The 18,964-nt window shown below is 36.7% G+C and overlaps 1 protein-coding gene across 4 annotated transcripts in view; it reads right to left on the reverse strand.

Annotated features, from left to right (window-relative positions):
• LOC145670289 (xylosyl- and glucuronyltransferase LARGE1-like) overlaps positions 1-18,964 on the reverse strand; it is a 290,539-nt gene that overhangs the window by 164,572 nt on the left and 107,003 nt on the right. For all 4 annotated transcript variants that reach the window (XM_081738744.1, XM_081738742.1, XM_081738740.1 and 1 more), the window contains one exon: positions 2,556-2,805. In XM_081738744.1, the coding sequence (XP_081594870.1) occupies positions 2,556-2,805 (250 nt within the window). The remainder of the gene's footprint in view (positions 1-2,555; positions 2,806-18,964) is intronic.

Genomic DNA, 18,964 nt, shown 5'->3' on the forward strand with positions numbered 1-18,964 from the left:
AACGATCGAATTGAGATTTTAAGTCTGCTTAAAAGACGTGTATGCCTTAGCTCAAAAGATCAGAAACTACACACTGTCTACATTACGGGATTCAAGATGCTATAGCTCAGCTGACTTTAGAGCTCACAAGGAACGGACATGAACATGTCATCCGGACATCCAAATCAAACCTAGTCCATTCGATAACATAAAAAAAAAAAAAATGTTCATAAAAAAAGCCATGGGCAACAGAGTAAGTCCCTGGGGTTCATTAACCCTGTTAGTATAAAGACAACAGGGTTAAAATAGTCCCTGTCAAAAAATAGTCCCGGTGAAAGCACACAATCCAAACGTATTTCGAAAAATACTGTGGGATTTAGGAAATGAGTGTACCAAGTTGTGTATAGTTTCAAAGAATAGATATGAGGGAAAAACTTGTATAACAATACACACTTTTCCCTCATATCTATTCCGTGCTTTTACCCGGGGCCACTCCAGAGGGGGCCAAAGTTGATGGTAAGGATTTCTGGAGGGAATTTTCCCAACATTCTCCCAATTTTCCCTGTTCAAGTAGATTATGGGCCCCAACACATAGCATCTCTGGAAAGCTTATTCCATGCTGAAGAAAATGAACTATAAAGCATGACTTTCCAATGAACAGTGTTGATGCAATAGCTATTTCACCGCGAGTCTACGATTTTCTGTATACTAGCAGGGTTAATGGGCCGCGGGGACTTACTCTGTTGTCCATGGCACCTAATTTTTTGTGCATGAACATACTGTATCTTTGTTATGTTTATCGAATGACTAGGTTTCATTCCGATATCCGGATGACATGTTTATGTTCTTTCCTTGTCAGAATCTAATCACAAATCGGCACAACACACCTTGATATACTTTAATATATCTGTAACACATGATTCTATATTGTGTTCCATGATCTTGAAATGCCAAATAACTTTATTACTCCAAAGTTCCCTTCATTATGGAAAACGACTACTTTGTTTCCCTGACATTTAGAACTTTTCAATAATATCCCTAACATCTAAGAACTTTTCAATAATATTCCTAACATCAAAGAAATTTCCAATAATTTCTCTAGCATTACAAAACCTTTCAATTTCCCTGTCAAAAAACACATTTAATGGCATTCCCTGATTTTTCAAGTCTGTGGGAGCCATGCGATCCTAGAGTCATCGAAATATTAACACTAGTTTTTGTCCATAATTATCGAAATACTCATATACAACGAACTAATCGATATTAGTAAATATGGTGTCCAGTGAGCAATATGTATCAATACTTTCTACGTTACTGGTGAGTTTCTTCCGTATTATTTTCGTTAGATCGGGAAACTTAAATATAGGATCTCCCTTAAACATAGTTTTAAATCCATTACTTTTCGAGACCAAACGAATACGAGAACGTGAAATTGGCGTTACAATGTACTGTATATATAAATAAAATAAAAATAATGGAAACACTAATGTATTGAAACACTAATCTTTGAACTGGAAATACTCAATATTCGTGCACTGCGACTGTCTTATATTAATGTGATATTGGCTGAGGATAATGAGTAGTACGCGAAGGGTTGTAGGGCGGATTCATGTGTGCAGTAGACCAGAAGTTAGTGCCGCAAAATGGGAGATCACTTCATTTTCAAGGATAATAAACTTACGTTGCCGGTAAGTTGATGCAAGCGAATTCAAGACTTCCAATACATTAGATGTATCGAGAGCGACAGTGTTACAGGTGATGACCATACAGAATCAGTGGCTAAACATAATCAAAACGACGACAAGTGAACTAAACTCTACACCAGGTGAAGGATCATCAATATTACAGAATGACTGTCAAAAACAACTGTAATCTATCACACGTAGCAATCACAGTCTACAATCACAGTCCGACGTAACATTGCGGTCAGTTTGCAATTTCGAAATCTCTGACTGCCATCGCCCGTATGGAAGTACGGAAAAAAGTGTACTGAAAACAGAAAACATGGACTGCCGATGACTGGAAGAGAGTAATATTGGTAAGTCATCTTTCTCCCTGCGTCCAGCAACAGAGTAAGTTAATGTGTGGTGGAAGCACAAAGAGGTGTATCACCGGACTGCCTCCTACCTACTATTAAACCAGCGATGGCTGTAAGCTGCTGTGAACTGCCACTTTGTGATATTCCACTCATCCTAATATTATTTTCAAACGACGAATTACTAGTGATTGTATGGGCATTTAGGTGTTCAGATGATCCTTCAGTACCGATATGGTCGTGGTATACAACGATGCAGTCTTTCAAAATAATGCGCCAATACACAAACAAACTCTTTAGTTGTTGTTTTTAAGGAACATCAGAGTGACGTAACATGTTGCCATGTATGTTTATTGCATTATCTATTAGAAGAATCCAGATAATATTTGAAGTAGATAAAAGAGCGCACACATGACAATTTACATCATCTTAAGCTGTGGATTCGCAGGATTCCTCAATTTAATTCTTCACGGATATAAAATGAGGACTCTTGTCACTGTCATAATATTTAACTACAGAAAACGCTAAATTCAGTACTTACTTTTAAATCTGTAACTTCTGTATAACAAAGTTCACTCCGAGTATTGTCACTTAGCTGAACATTCCATTGACAAGGGAGATTATAAACTAAATATGGATGTTGTTTGATGATAGCATTAAAAATATCCTGATCAGCCAAACTTGTCGTCAGCATTGTTATAAGATCTTTCTCGGCAATAAGTCTCCAAAGTTGACCCCAGCCCAAGTCTCTCAATTTCTGGAGACTTAACAATATTACTCCAGTATTATACCTGAAAGGAAAGCACATAAACGTATCTATAAACCGTTCACGAAATCCTATAAAATAATTCTGAAAATTCAACTAATCAACATCAGAAAAACCAACGCAATTCCACCTTACGCGATATAATACAATATTTCTTCACAATACCTTCATTGTTAAATCAATACAGAGTTTTTTTCAGAATGGAATCCTATTTGACGATAAGTACTTTGTCCAACTGCATAGATGTTTTTTCAATAAATGTGATGTTTGTAATGCCGTTTGCAGCAATTTGATACCTCATACCGTTCTGGACATATGGTAAAAACTGTTAAAATTTGCAACATTGCTTAAAATTATGTACTTCTAAGAAATTATTGTAATTAAACCTGTGTGGTGGTTGACACATCGGCGAGTCATTCCATATCAAATCAACACACTTAAGAAGGAAAAAAAATTACTTGACCATCTCCGATTTCGATTAAATTTGGCATTGAGATAAAGTTCATGTAGACCAAGAAAATGTCAAGCTTTAATTTTTTTATGTTAACCCGTTTTGGAATTATGGCTACTTAAAGTTTACAAAAATCATCCAAAATCGGTCGGCGGCCATTTACTAAAACCGTTATTGCTCTTCACCTAATTAAGTTAACTTAGGAGTGGTGTCATTGTCTTCCATTTTTAACGGCCTTTAATTTGATATCCAACATCTAGAGGGTCTTAATAAAAATATTTTTTCCAAAATTGATTGGAAAATTTTAAATTTGATTTCCGAAAAAGTCAAATGTTCAAAAATTTCAAAAAAAAAAAAAAAAAAAAAATCCCAAAAGTAGTTTATCCTCAGACTAAGCAATGTGCCAAGTTTCAAAATGTGGTGACATTGGGTTCTTAGTGAAAATAACTGAAAACTGACATGAACTTTGAGAAAAATCACACTTAATATATGTTTGGAATACAAAAGCCAACATATAAATTGCGGAAAAATAGTTTTCCGGTAACGGAAATCACATCTTCCGTTTCCGTTTTTCCGGAAAAGTTTGTTTTCCACTTTTCCGGAAATTATGCGTTTTTCGGTTTGCGGGATTGGATTGGTTTGAGAGTTTAACGTCCCTTTCAGCAGCGTGCCATTTCAGAGACGGAACCGACAGCTTAGTGCCCTCCGAAGCACATCTCGGGATTGAGCCGAGGCATTAGGCTCCGAGCGGGATTTGAACCCGCGACCACGCGCGCCAAAGGCGAGCGCTCTAGCCATTAGGCTAGGGAGGAGCCTTTCGCTTTGCCGGAAATTTTCCGTCTGCAATATTTCGGATTTCGGAAAAAAAAATCCGATAATCCGTTTTACCGAAAAATGTGGCCATCCCTAATAAATTCATTTGAATCGAATAACCTAATTTGGAGAAAAGTATGTAAGGTAAAATGAGAATTTTAAGTAAAATATATTTTAGCCAGCTACATTTATTTATTTGACAACGTTTTTTCTTAATAAACAGTTATTGAAAAAAAAAAAACAATCAAATAATACTTGTCCATAAATTTGAACTGGTTTCCAAAGAATGAAAGCATCCGTCAAAATTAGAAAGCAAAATACCGTTTTATTTAAAAAACAACGGGTATCTTGTTGTGACAAGCCTGGTGTATTTTCTAGGTTCAATGGCGTGTTGATGCAGTGTGTAACAAGTTCAGACTTGTTTTACATTCTCAACCACTGCCGTGAGAGAGGTCAGTCTGACTCTGGCATCGGTGTTGTGTGGATATTGAAAACAATGGCGTGTTGGTGGCAGTGAGTAACAATTTGAGACGTGTTTTACATCCTCAACCACTGCCGTGAGAAAGGTCAGTTTGACTCTGACATCAGTGTTGTGTGGATGTTGAAAGTACAGTGATCTATTTTTGATTTCTAGTTTGTAGTTTGAGAACCCAAGAAAGTGTTTGACGCAAGTACTTATTGTATTAACAATATCTACAAGTGCCTTATTTAGTGTGAAATGAAAAGTGATTGGTTTGAAATTCTATATTTGTATTAAAATGGAGCGCACGACTAAATTTTCAATGTCAAGATGTTGCAACCCCCCCCCCCCCAAAAAAAAATAAATAAATAAATAAATAAAAATAAAAAAAATCATGTAAGGGATAAGAACAAGTTGAGAAATGTTACAAGTTGGATGGTGGATTTGTTCCCTGAACTAACTAAAAATTCAAAAATATGTGATACTTGTAGGAAGGAAATATCAGCACAGTCAAGAGACATTCCTACAACCTCGTACCAAGAACAGGAAGTGGTCTGCCCAGACGGTGAGGATCCTTTTTTTTTCTGCTTCTAAGTCACAAATGATTGATACACTTAATACTTCCCTCCGTGAATTAGGCGCATCTCCAATAGACAAGCGAAAAATAAGGTCAAAAAAATGAGTCTGCACTTAAGAAAAATCTTTTTGAAGCAACCAGCGATTCTTCTGATAGTAATGAAATTGAAAACTTAGATGATTCAGTTATTCAAAATCTAAAAGTTCACTTCAATAATTCACCATGTAGGTCAAAAAATAATAATGATGTTGACTTGTCTACCCGAATCTTGGGGTATAAGAAAAATCATGCGTGAGTTTAATGCTCGTAACTACATGGTTCGCCAGTCAAAGAAAATCATTAAAGAAAAAGGCAGTTTAGAAAGCCCCAATCCAAAACCACGCAAAACTCTTGCGCAAGATGTGGTGGAAGCAGTAATTTCATTCTATGAAAATGATGAGATCAGTAGAGCTATGCCTGACATCAAAGATTGTGTAACTGTTACGAATCAGGATGGCAACAAAGCTAAACGTTCTAAAAGGCTAATACTATGCAATTTAAAAGAGGCACATTCATTGTTCAAGGACAAATTTCCAAATTATAATGTAGGTTTTTCTAAATTTGCAGAACTCCGGCCAAAGTATTCCATTTTAGCAGGTTCTAAAGGAGCACATTCAGTATGTGTATGCACGATACATCAAAACGTGAAGCTTATGATCGAAAACTCAAAACCAGGACTTAACACTGATGGTCAACCCACCATCAGTGGATTGTAACATGAATGACTGTGCACAGTGTCCAGGAGTATCCGAAATAAGAAATACCTTGGCAAAGGCATTTGAGGAAAATGTTGTTGACAAAAAATTACTTTTCGTCAGCGGATATCAGTTGACCGATGTACATTAGAGACCATAGAGAAACCTGCATCTGAATTTATTGATCTCCCGTGTGAAAAACTACAAGTGTTGTCCCACACGATTTTAGAGCAAAACAACAGACATCATTTGTGAATCAACTAAGAGAAAACCTGACAGAGTCTGAATTTGTAGTAACATTAGATTTTTCAGAAAACTACAGTATGGTAGTGCAAGATGATGCCCACAGCTACCATTGGGCTATTGGACATGCCAAAGTACATTCTTTTGTTGTTTACTATAAGGAAAACACCAAAGTAGCTCACACAAACTTTGTTGTCATATCAGACTGTCTTGAGCACAACACAGTTGCTGTCTACACTTTTCAAAAGAAATTGATTGAATATTTAACTACCAAATTTGAAACTGTGCCTAAGGAGATATACTATTGTTCAGATGGGTGCTCCGCCCAATATAAAAATAAAAGAAACTTTTCCAATCTGTGCCACCACAGTGAGGACTTCAATATTCCAGCTGAATGGCACTTTTTTGCCACTGCCCACGGCAAAGGACCTTGCGATGGCCTAGGTGGGACCGTAAAACGCTTGGCTGCTAAAGCAAGTTTGCAGCGTCCTTACGAAGCTCAAATTCTTTGTGCTGTCCAACTTTATGAGTGGGCTGAAAAAAACATTTCTGGAATAAATTTTGCATATACTACACAACAGGACTATATAGAATCAGAAATATATTTAACAGAACGTTTTAAGCAGTCTGTAACAATCAAAGGCACTCAGAAATTTCATACATTCATTCCTGAAAGTGAAACAGAACTGACAGTAAAATACTTTTAAGAAGCAAGTACATCCATTACAGTAGTTGTATCACGATCTGCAGACAAACTGACGCTAGCAGACTGTACTGGGTATGTGACAGTGGTTTCTGACGAAAAATGGTGGTTAGCGTATGTATTGGACAGAAATAAAGAGCTAGATGAAATTAAAGTAACTTTCCTTCATCCCTGTGGACCATCACCATCATTTTGCTACCCTCGAAAACCAGACGTTCTATGGATTTCCATAACAGACATACTCTGTGTTGTGAGTCCAGTTACTCCAACAGGCAGAAGCTATGTTCTACCAGCAAATGACAGTTTAGCAAGTAATGAGACACTATTACAACGTTCTCTGTGAACTTTGCGAACTTAAAATGTGTAATTCATAAAATGACAGTGTAATACTAACTTTTCCTTCCATGACAGTGTCAAGTGTTACTCAGGAAATATTTTTAAACTCTTAGACCAGTGTCAACTGATCAATTCTTAGAACAGTATCTGAAAATGATTTATTGTAAGTGTGCTGCAAATAAATTTTTCAATTTCACAAATCTTGCAGGTAAGCCTATCTCTATCATATATTTGATTATATTCTTGATTAAACTTACTTATTCCCTAGATTAATATGTTGGTTTTCGTATTCCAAACATAAGTGTGATTTTTTTCAAAGTTCATGTCAGTTTTCAATTATTTTCACTAGAACCCAATGTCACCCCATTTTGAAACTTGGCACAGTGATTAATCTTAGGGTAAACGACTTTTGGGATTTTTTTTTGGGGGGGGGGGATTTTTGAACATGTAACTTTTTTGGAAATCAAATTCAAAATTTTCCAATCAATTTTGGAAAAAATATTTTTATTAAGACCCTCTAGGTGTTGCATATCAAATTAAAGGCCGTTAAAAATAGAAGACAATGACGCCACTCCCAAGTCTCTAACTCAATTAGGTGAAGAGCAATAGCAGTTTTACTAAATGGCCGCCGACCGATTTTGGATGATTTTTGTAAACCTTAAATAGCCATAACTCAAAAACGGGTTAACATAAAAAATTAAAACTTGACATTTTTCTTGGTCAACATGAACTTTATCTCAATGCCAAATTTAATTAAAATCGGAGATGGTCAGATTGAATGGGTGTGTTGAGATGACATGGAATGACTCCGGCATGGTATGCCGGAGGTCCCGGGTTCGAGTACCGGCCCAGTCGATCACTTTTTCACTCTTTGTACGTTAATGAATTCACATCTATAGAGGATACGATGTGTTAAAAAATCAGTTGTTTCCTTTTTCATTAATACCTATATGAAATCACCACAGTCATAGGTATTCAATATATAGACATAGGGATTGTCCAATCACAGCAGAGGTCTGTGGTACAAGCCATGTGGTCCAAGTCGAGAGCACCGACCTCGAGAGTGACCAAGTGAGAGGCTGTACGGGAACGGACTTACTGGCGTGGTGGTTGACGCATCGGTACGGTATACCGAAGGTTCCGGATTCGAGTGCCGGTCCCAGTCGGTCAGTTTTTCACTCTTTGTAAGTTGTTGAATTTACATCTATAGAGGATATGGTGTGTTAAAAAAATTGGCTGTTTCCTCTTTCATTATCTAACTGAAATATGTATTTCCTTATTTTCAATTAACTGTTTATTTACCCAATTTCACATCTTCAACTTTAAAAAATTCTTACATTCTGAATTTTAAAATACAGAAGAGAAAAGGAAAGTCGCATATAAAAATTGTCCCTTTAGAAGCGGATTTTTTTGACGGCGAAACAAATATTCTTACTTTTAATTAAGAGCGTATATGCCATATTTGTTCAATTCCATACCTCAAACTTAAGAATAAATTCACATTCGGCACTTTGTAAATAACGAAAGATAAATTAATTATAGAAACAATACTCCTTTTCCCCTTAGAAGCACAGTTTCGAAAATTCTAAAAAGACATATTTCCATGCTTTTAATGGTAAGTCTCTACGCCGAATTTCATCTAATCAAATTCAGGTGTTCATGACATTGGGAATTCTTGGTAGAAATTTACCCATGCCTTTAAAACCCCATAGGACAGATATTTCAATAAAATGACATTATAATAACGTTGTCATAATGTCTCTTGATTTTATAATAAAATAAGTATTCTGTCCAAACTTCCATCCCCACAGCATTAAACTCAATGGCAGCCAACCGAGGAATGTTTCCGCAGAATATGATCTCTCGTTTCGGAGATGCTGGTTGGCCTCCATGCTCGCCTGATTTATCGCCATGTGATTCTCTTTTCCTATGAAGCTATTTGAAGGATATTGTCTATATCAATCTCACACTATAAATTAATCGTGGCGATTATTTATTTATTTTTCTAATCATTGGAAACAATTTCCTGTAAAATTCACTGTGCTGATTCAAATCACTAGGAAGGAGTTTTCGCTCTATTTTAATATTAAAGAAACGGAAGTTTAAATCCTCGTCCTAAAAGTCAAGGAAGTGAGTTAAATACAGATCGAATACAATGAGTAATATGATTAAAAACTGGAAAGTAATAGGCGCTGCTACAGTCAGCGAACACAATGCAATAATTTTCGACGTCACGGGAACTTTTAACAGGAAAACAATTGAAAATCAAATATGTTAAAATGACCTTTTAATATATAATCCAGAAAAAGTACATTAAGAAAGATTCTGTCAAATAAAAACAAAACCACGACTTAAAACGAATTAGGCAAGGACGTAGAAAAGGCAATAATAAGAGTAATAAGAAAATCAAGAAGTACAAAAACTACAAGAGAAGTATTAACAAAAATAAACATCTTCTGGACTAGTGAACTTGAGGACAGTGTTTGATAAAGCCAGTATGTTCAGTTAGTTTGCGAAACTATTGCACAGTTATTACTCTTTAAAGTAAACGTTGCTTTGTTCAGTGATTTGTATTTCTAGTTTAAGTTATTAAGGGTAAAACTGAAATGAACCAGTTACTTATCTTTACCATTCTTTTTTTTTTTTTTTTTTTTTTTTTACTTACTTACTTACTTATTTTATTGATGGTATGGATTTAAATCTCATTTCTAAACAATATTGCCAGATAGTCAACTCCCTTGCTTGTAATGTCGTCACTGCAAATATACATCGTACGAAATCACAAATAATTTAAGATGATCTGGTACCCCTAGCAACCTTGAAAGTTAGCCCATTTAAATAGCATAGCAAAGATCTCCACTATTATCTTCTTTATTATTAAAGTTATTTGGTCTAGGAATTAATTCGTGCGGGTGGACAAGAGATGGCGCAACGAACGGAGCGTCCCACAGTTCCGTGTATCCACACATGTGTTGCAAACCCCTGTCATCGCGTATCGTTCGTAGTATAGGGCAGTGGATTAAAGCGTCAACAACACCAGTTTGTAGTTAAGTGAACATGGCGCAATTTGTGCCTGATAAAGTGTTTTTGCGGGGTGTCCTGCTGCATTACTTTAACATGCAGAAAAGTGCGACTGAAAGTCATCGTATTTTGGTGGAAGTGTATGGTGACCATGCTCTAGCTGAGCGAACGTGTCAGAAGTGGTGATTTCGGCTTGGCAGACCAAGAGCGAGCTGGACAGCCAAAAAAATTTCAAGACGAAGAATTGACAGCATTGCTCGAGCAGGATTCGTGTCAAACGCAGGAACAACTTGCAGCAGCATTAGGTGTTGATCAAACAACAGTCTCCAAACGCTTGAAAGCCATGGGAATGATTCAAAAGATGTCACATTGGGTTCCACATGAATTGAAAGACAGAGACGTTGAAAGACGAAAAACCATTTGCGAATTGCTGCTTCAACGACAGAGCAGAAAGGGGTTTCTGCATCGAATTATTACGGGTGATGAGAAGTGGATCCATTACGAGAACCCTAAACGAAAAAAGGCCTGGGTGAAACCAGGTGAACCAGGTCCATCACAACCAAAACGAGATATTCACTGTGCAAAGGTTATGCTGTGCATATGGTGGGATATGAAAGGTGTGGTGTACTATGAGCTGCTGCAAACGGGTGAAACTATGAATGGAGAACGTTATCGACGACAATTAATGCGTTTGAAGCAAGCTCTGGCCAGAACACGACCAGAATGGGAGAACAGACATGATAAACTTATTGTTCAACATGATAACGCTCGCCTACATGTCGCAAAACCGGTCAAAACCTATTTAGAAAATGTCGGATGGGAAGTTTTACCCCACCCGCCGTATTCACCAGACGTTGCTCCGTCGGACTACTACTTGTTCGATTGCATGAACAACGATTTGATTGGACAGCGGTTTACTTCTTCAGAAGATATCGAAACATGGGTCTCTGACTGGATCGCTTCCAAGGATGAGGACTTCTTTCGCCACGGAATCCGTACATTGCCTGACAGATGGGCGAAAGTGGTGGCTAGCGATGGACAATATTTTTCTTAAGGTATTTATGTATTTTGTGTTTGTACTACAGCTTCAATGTGTGCGTACCAACCGCACGAATTAATTCCTAGACCAAATACAAACGTCAAAATTTGAACAAACCTAGAGGAGAGACATACCTATACCTTGCCTGTTTTAGATTTTGATAAAATAACACAGTAAGAAAACTTCTATCTTTAACTTTTTAAACATGGCAACAGTAAGACCTGAACTTCCTGCGACGGTATAGTTTTTCCTTTCCGCCCGAGTCGAGCGGCAAGTTTAGTTCTCTGCTCGCTCAAGTTGTTCCAATCAGGTGACTCATTAACAGCGGCATAACCAAAACCTTCTTTTCTCGTCTCTCTTTTCCTTTCTTTTCATTCTGCGAATTCCTGGAAGGGTAGTTATCACTTATCAGCTTACCATTTCCGCAAAATAACATAGCACAAATGTCAGTTTGTGATCTTTGGGAAAGATTATAGAAAAATATTGTTGGAATCAATCTAGGACAAAATTATCCTTTGAAAGCGAGGTCAAAACCCTTTTTTCAGAAATAATTGAAAGATAATTTTTGAGGGAAATATGATAAAGTGAAATGGCATGTGGACAAAATTCCTGAGTCCTGTTTTTTTTAAAAACCACTTTCGTTCTTTGTTTCCTGTCCACACGGCCACTTCTATACTATCTAGATCTAGAACTTTTTTTAAAATTTTTCATGCACAATGTCCGGCGACCATACAATATTTTATAAATTACCGTATACTCATGTGCAAAGTCTGCATCTCCCTTTTCCTGGAAGTACAGAAGGAAGAAAATATAGATCCATGTAATGGGCACACTAGCATTTCCTAATTTTAGATTTTTTTGTCTAATAAATGAATTTCGCGAGGCGCCTGAACGCTGTGGGATTGTATCATGTGCATAAGTACACCCTTGATCAAATTCGTGTGAAATTTCTTGTGCAAACTTTCATTGTAAGTTCGAACAGAAGATAACCTAAAGCTGGGTAACGGCTCACGCAACATTTTATATTCTTGTAACTAAATGATGTTGGCTTATTTTAAAATTGAGCATGATTTAGTAGTAAATTTATTTTGCATTATACAAATTTGTTTAAATTATGTAATACCTGTGAAAACCTTGTTAACCACGCCCGCAAACTACCACTGCAGTTTGGGAGGGCATAAATATGCTAGGGGGGCAATCGTAACAATTCCAGGTCTCTTTGTATCAATATCATACATATGCATTGTGGTTTGAGGGACTAAAAAAAATTAAGAAGGTACCAGGCCCACTAGCCCCCGCCGTAGTTGCGGGCCTGTTGACGACTGTAAATAGATTCCACAGTACTTTATTTCGCACAATAAACACCACTACTTTATTTCGCAAAAAAATAAATAAATACAATAAAATAAAATAAAATAAAAATTCTTCACTACGTTATATAAAAATTGGATAACTGGACGGGTCAGTGTGCGAATTGAATATTTTTCCCAGGGTGGATGAATTTTACTCATATACGCACCCAGCCATCACACACGTAAGAGAGGGGAAAAGTTATCCCTGTTTGGGATGAAAATTTTCTCTTGCTGGGGGATAAACATTTCTCAGAAAAGAAATCCCTGGCATCCCCTTGTCAATTAGTACACTAGGACGGGCCTCCCCCAAGTTACAAGGAAATCGACGCAAAAGGCTGTACGATGACATTTTTCATACCTTTTCTTTCCATATGACGTATCTTCGACTCGAGACGACAGTGTAAGTGTCGATCAGGGATGGATTCCTGAGGGATGGGGTAGCGGTGAGTTGTAACACTACTACTTAGGGTTACTTTAGTTTTATTATGTACAGACTTGAACTTTAGCAGCATTAGTGCTTATGCCATTGGAGGTGGCGAGCGACCCTTCCCTCAGGGTCTGCCACCAAATCTCTATACCATCCCTACAGAATAAAATTACATATGCAAGAATGTTTTCCACTTTTGTTTGAGGACATAGGCGTAGCCAGAAATATTCGTTGGTCGGGTTTAATAATAATAATAATAATAATAATAATAATAATAATAATAATAATAATAATAACCCCTTCGTATTGTGTTTCGTAGAACAGATGTAGACTTCTTCCTCTGACACTGTCCGTCTCTCTGTTTAGTGTTAATTTCACTGGGATGCATTTGTTTATAGTCTTCCATCTTTGCATAAAACTAACAGCCATCACCTAAAAGATGTGTGGTGTGGTGTGCGACGCAATACTTCCCTCTGGGAAACCCTGGAAATGTACATATTGCAATCGGGGATCCCACCTGAGTCTCCCGTTTAATCAGTAAGTACGCTCGGAATTTTATTTTGTGAGGTGTTGAAAACACAAGAGGGGGAGCATTTAGAATAGTGATACATATTTTTACACAATCGCAAAGGAAGTAATATATTTTGTCAGGCCCAGGGATATGTGTAAAGAAATTTTAGTTGATGTTAGGGGATGTTTTAGGGGGTTGGTAAAGATTTTACACACACACAAAAGGGGCATAATTTGTCATTGAAAGTGAAACAATCGAATTTTAATTATACCACAATGATGCTTTTATGAACACTAAGTGTAAAGGAGAACTTAGCATGAATAACATTTTTAAATAAGTAATTGTCATAATAAAGAATGGTAAGTTTGGGGGGCAAGAATTTGGGGATCGTTGAGGGGAAAATGGGGACCTCTGCCTGGGTGTGTATATTCTCTACCCATTTACATTTTCTAAACATTGTGATGTATCGTCGTATGTATATGTAAGTCCCTTCTCCACACAGGAAGACTGTTGTTGATTCAAGATGAATGCTAAAATCTTCTCATTTCAATAGTATATAAAACACTAAGTGGGAGGGATCACAACCTGCACCAATACCTCTTGAAGTACGCCACTGTTTGAAGGTATTTCTTTACTAATGTACATACTTTTCAAGGTATTCAGTTTGATGTGTTAGGTCCTATATATCTTTTCTAGCTATTTATATTTTTAAATTTGTAATCATTTTTGGATTTTTTTTGCATTTATATGCCTATCTATTTATTTATCTATCTATATATTACGTCTATCTGTCTACCTATCTAACAACGGTTCAATTTATCATCTTTCATTCAACATTCGAATACTGTATAGAAATACAGCTACATAGAAACGCAAGAAATAACCACGGAAATATGAAACACAATAGCGCTTCTTTCTTCTCTTTTCTTGTTTCTAAAGCCGAAAGTCGGTGCAATATTTTTCTCGGTCGGTAGGAATATCTTGCTTTCCGTTGTCTTTTCACGGCACACATATTTGTACTGCTATCTATCTTGCTGTCACTCATAAAGTGCTTATCCGTCGACATTCACATTTCAAGCAACCACGACTCGGAGGACATACAGAAAGACGACCGCTAGACGCGGACAGAGAGGTTCACACAGGAGTCAATAGACATTCTAACAAAAGCAGGCACCAGCTCAAAATTTGAGTGGGAGGGTTATAGCTGCGTTGCCAAGTTTTTAAGGTCAAACAATGAAGCATTTTTTCCTTTTTTTTTTAAAAATCTAAAACAGGCAGGGCACAGATATAGATGTCTCCTCTAGGTTTGTTCACATTTTGACGTTTGTAATTTTAATAATAAAGAAGAAAATAGTGAAAAAATTCTGCTATGCTTTATAAATGGGCTAACTTTCAAGGTTGTTAGGAGTACCATATCACCTTAAGAAGCTTGAAAAAGTTTCTCGTTAGTGAAAACTAAAAATGAAAAGCATGAGGTAGCATTTCTAAAATTCCTTTAAATTTTTCTAGAAGTAAAACGTAGGAATAGGTTTACAGCTGACAATTAAATTAACTTTTCTTCCATTAGTCCCTATGATCGACAGATGGATTTCAGTCATTTGATGTGTTGTTAGCCCATTAGGTGTAATTACCTTTATTTCTGGAAATAATTTTAATTTAATTCATTTTCTTTAGAAATAAAATACTAGTCTATGCTCTAAACAACACCGATAAGGTAGATCAAAATGTTATTATATCGTCATGTTTTAATACACAAATTAATTAAAAACAAGTATGAAATTCATACTTTTACACTGCAATATTCACTACTATACATAAAACAATATAATTCCTCGTCCCAAGAAAACACATCACAGTAGACACTATCCCAACCTGGAAACCTCTGGAAGCCAGAAGAAAACTGCGTCCCAGCCCTAACTATTTCTGTCGTTCAAAGCTATTACCTCATCGAGCAATAATAAATGATTTACCACGAAATAAGTACACTAACATACGAATTAAAGCAAAATAAACAATCTAAAAATAATTATCATTATATTGCGAGCGCTGATAATGCTTAAAAATTATGTAAGTAAGAGGCTAATAGTCACCGCAAGAAACAAATCTCATCACTAGGAAGTACTTTCGAAGAAAATCGTCTTCATCATCAGCCTAGGCACACTTGAAAAAGGATTTAAACTAGGGATGGCCAATTCCGGAATCTTTTCTTTCCGGAATCCGGAAAGTAAAATCGGAAAATTCCGGGATTCGGAAAAATCCGGATTTCGGAAAGAAAAGATTCCGGAATTCAAAAAATCCGGATTTCGGAAAAATTCCGGAATTCAGAAAAATCCGGATTTCGGACAAATTCCGGAGTTCGGAAAATTTTCGGAATTCGGAAAATTTTCGGAATTCGGAAAAATTCCGGAATTCGGAAAATTTTCGGAATTCAGAAAAATTCAGGAATTCGGAAAAATTATATTTTCTTTTTGTAATCCTACGAATTTTGTTTAAATGCAAACGAACAAATTTCCTTTTTGTAATCCTAAGAATGTATGATGCAAGTTAAGCTGAAACCTACATCCTAAAGTATACACTACTCAATCTTTCCATGGTTAATGAGATGTAGTCCAAAAGTACGATGTACTCCTAATATTTAATTTTTGTTTTACTGTGATATTATCCAGAGTAAGACATATATCACACTGAGGTAAACAACTTAACATAATGAAGATGTTATCATACGTAGTTTTCCAGAAAATCGTGAGAAACGAATTTTTTGAAGTTAAAATATGCGTCGCTTGTTGCCAGTGTGATGCAATTGATAACTTTTGTGCTGGAATAGTATTATTATTATTATTATTATTATTATTATTATTATTATTATTATTATTATTATTATTAATCGTTTATGTACTGTAGAAGAAAAATATGAACCGTTAAGTAGTAGATTTTATCTGCTGTTTTTTGGTATCTTCTAACAGTAATAACAAACTGCTTGTAAATACGCAATGATTATCAAGGACAATGGCATATTAATGTAAGGACTACTCTGCAGACTAGCAATAAATAACAGATAAACAATAGTTGCAAAAAAAAAAAAAAAAAAACTAACTAACTAACTTGGGCACGTCAGGGGACATCCACATTGCGCATTATGTTCGCGAGAATATAGTGACGCATTGAGACTCTAGCAAAGAGCGTGGTGTTATCATGTTCGTTCCGCTAATTTTAATAAGGTGAGCCTGATGTATAAAGTTGTTAAAGTCATATTATTACTCCAAGGGCCGTACGATGGAGGCATTAACGTTAATATTAATGGCACTAATGAGCACTTACTTGCTCTAACGGTTAACCCCATTTTTGGGATGATTCTTAGAAGTGGGCGTCTTGGCATGCAGTTAAAAGACCTATATCCATTATTTAAAAAGCACACGTTACCTGTGGAGTACTAACGATTTGCGTCACTATCGAACACTAACGTAGCACTAGCGACGTTTAAAGTCGAAATTGGGGTCTGCCATAAGTGGCTTGTCAACTTCACGGACATTATGTTTTCCTTGAATGCGAGAATTTTGCACCCGGGAAATTTGCGCCCTGCCACAAAAATAGGGGAAAATGCGCCCGCAATATATTTGCACTGGGATGTTGCGCCCTACCCCAAAAAGAGGAAAAAATGCGCCGGCTATATATTTGCACTGGGATGTTTGCGCCCTACAATTCAAGTTATTTTTGTATTGTGTAAAGTAACTTCCACTCACACTTGAACTAGGCTTGCCTCTCATCGTCTCAGTGAGTTACTCCATCAGTTATAATATTCCGAACAAACGAAAAAATACAATTTTAGTTCACTAAAGAGCAATCCATACAAATACAATTTTTCATTATATTACAAAATTTACAATAAAAGTATAAATGACTGATATATAATTATGTATTAATATAATCAAAGAGTATAATTTAATCTACAAAAGGCTGTTTGGCTCTATCCAGATATCTCTGTTCACAATCCTTGTGAGTTGTTTGGCTTTTCAGGACACAAAATATAGAAAAGAAAATGTAAAATGAATATAAAATCAGTTCAGTAATATTATCAAGAAAACTATGTACAATCTGTTTACTTGCTGGAATTACACTTCAAACACACAATTGCGTTCAGTCGTTCTTTCAGAAAAAATGTTCCATGGGACACACTTAGTATTCCGGAGGGGGTCACTGCTGGTACTATTCTATTTATTATTATATTATAGACGTATTATTTTGGTCTCCTCCGAGGGGCCAGTCTGAGAGCTCCGGGGAGGCCAGTGTTCCCCCAAAATCATCTCTGGAAGAAGCAGTGATTGCGTTGATCCGTTGTGTTCTTTTGGCTTATATTGAAGTTTATTCTCCCCTTATATAGCCAAAACCAACCAGTAAGTGTGAGGATTGGGGAAGAAATGACGGAAGAGAGTGCAATTGGCAGGGGAGTTCGACAAGGATGCTGCCTCTCGCCAACACTATTTAATGTCTATCTAGAAGATATGGTGAAAAAGAGCCTACATGATGATGATGGTATTTCGGTAGGAGGTAGAATGATTAGATGCATAAGATTTGCAGACGATATGGCGCTTCTTGCAGAATCTGAAAAGAAAATCATTAAAATGTTAGAAAAAATTAGAAAGGACTTCGAAGAATATGGGATGAAAATCAATGTTAGAAAGACAAAAGCCATGGTGATTGGAACGAAGGGGTCTGTGTCAAGTATAAAAGTAGGAGGGGAGAAAATAGAACAAGTGAATAATTTTCGATACCTGGGTAGTATTCTTAGTAATGACATGAAGTGCGAACGTGAAATAAAAGCAAGGATAGGAATGGCGAAAGAAGCCTTTAGGAGGAAGAAAAGTCTGTTTTGTGGGACCTTGAATAAAGAGTTAAGAAAAAGACTCATAAAATGCTTCGTGTGGAGTGTTGTACTGTATGGGGCGGAAACGCGGACATTACGTAAAGGTGACGAAAATCGACTGGAAACCTTCGAAATGTGGGTGTGGAGAAGAATGGACAGAATTAGTTGGGTCGAGCGGAAAACGAATGAGAGAGTGTTAGAAATGGTGGGTGAGAAAAGAACACTTTTAGATAGTATTAGGAAGAGGAAGAGAAACTGGTTGGGACATATCCTAAGAAGAGATTGTATCATGAGGGACGTCCTAGAAGGTATGGTGGCGGGAAAGAGAGGGAGGGGGCGAAGGAGACTACAATTAATGGATGATATTAAAACAGAAAGATCATACGCGAAGACAAAGAGGTTAGCGGAGGACCGTGGAGCATGGAAGCTTCACAGCTGCGGCAAGTGACCTGCCAATAAAGGCAGAATACCTATGATGATGATGATGATGATATAGCCACAATGAAAATAAATCACAAATAGCATGGCTGTGGGGGGAGGATTGTTTATGCCGGAATGTCAGCCCCTCCGAAGAAATGTGTAAGCTCGAATAGGTTCTTTTATTTCGCACGGCTCAAACTTCCCGGTGGAAGTACATCGCAGGCACAATGTTCCCT

The sequence above is a fragment of the Thermobia domestica genome, chromosome 14 (genome assembly GCF_964235325.1).
Source record: "Thermobia domestica chromosome 14, izTheDome1.hap1.1, whole genome shotgun sequence".
NCBI lineage: Eukaryota > Metazoa > Arthropoda > Insecta > Zygentoma > Lepismatidae > Thermobia > Thermobia domestica.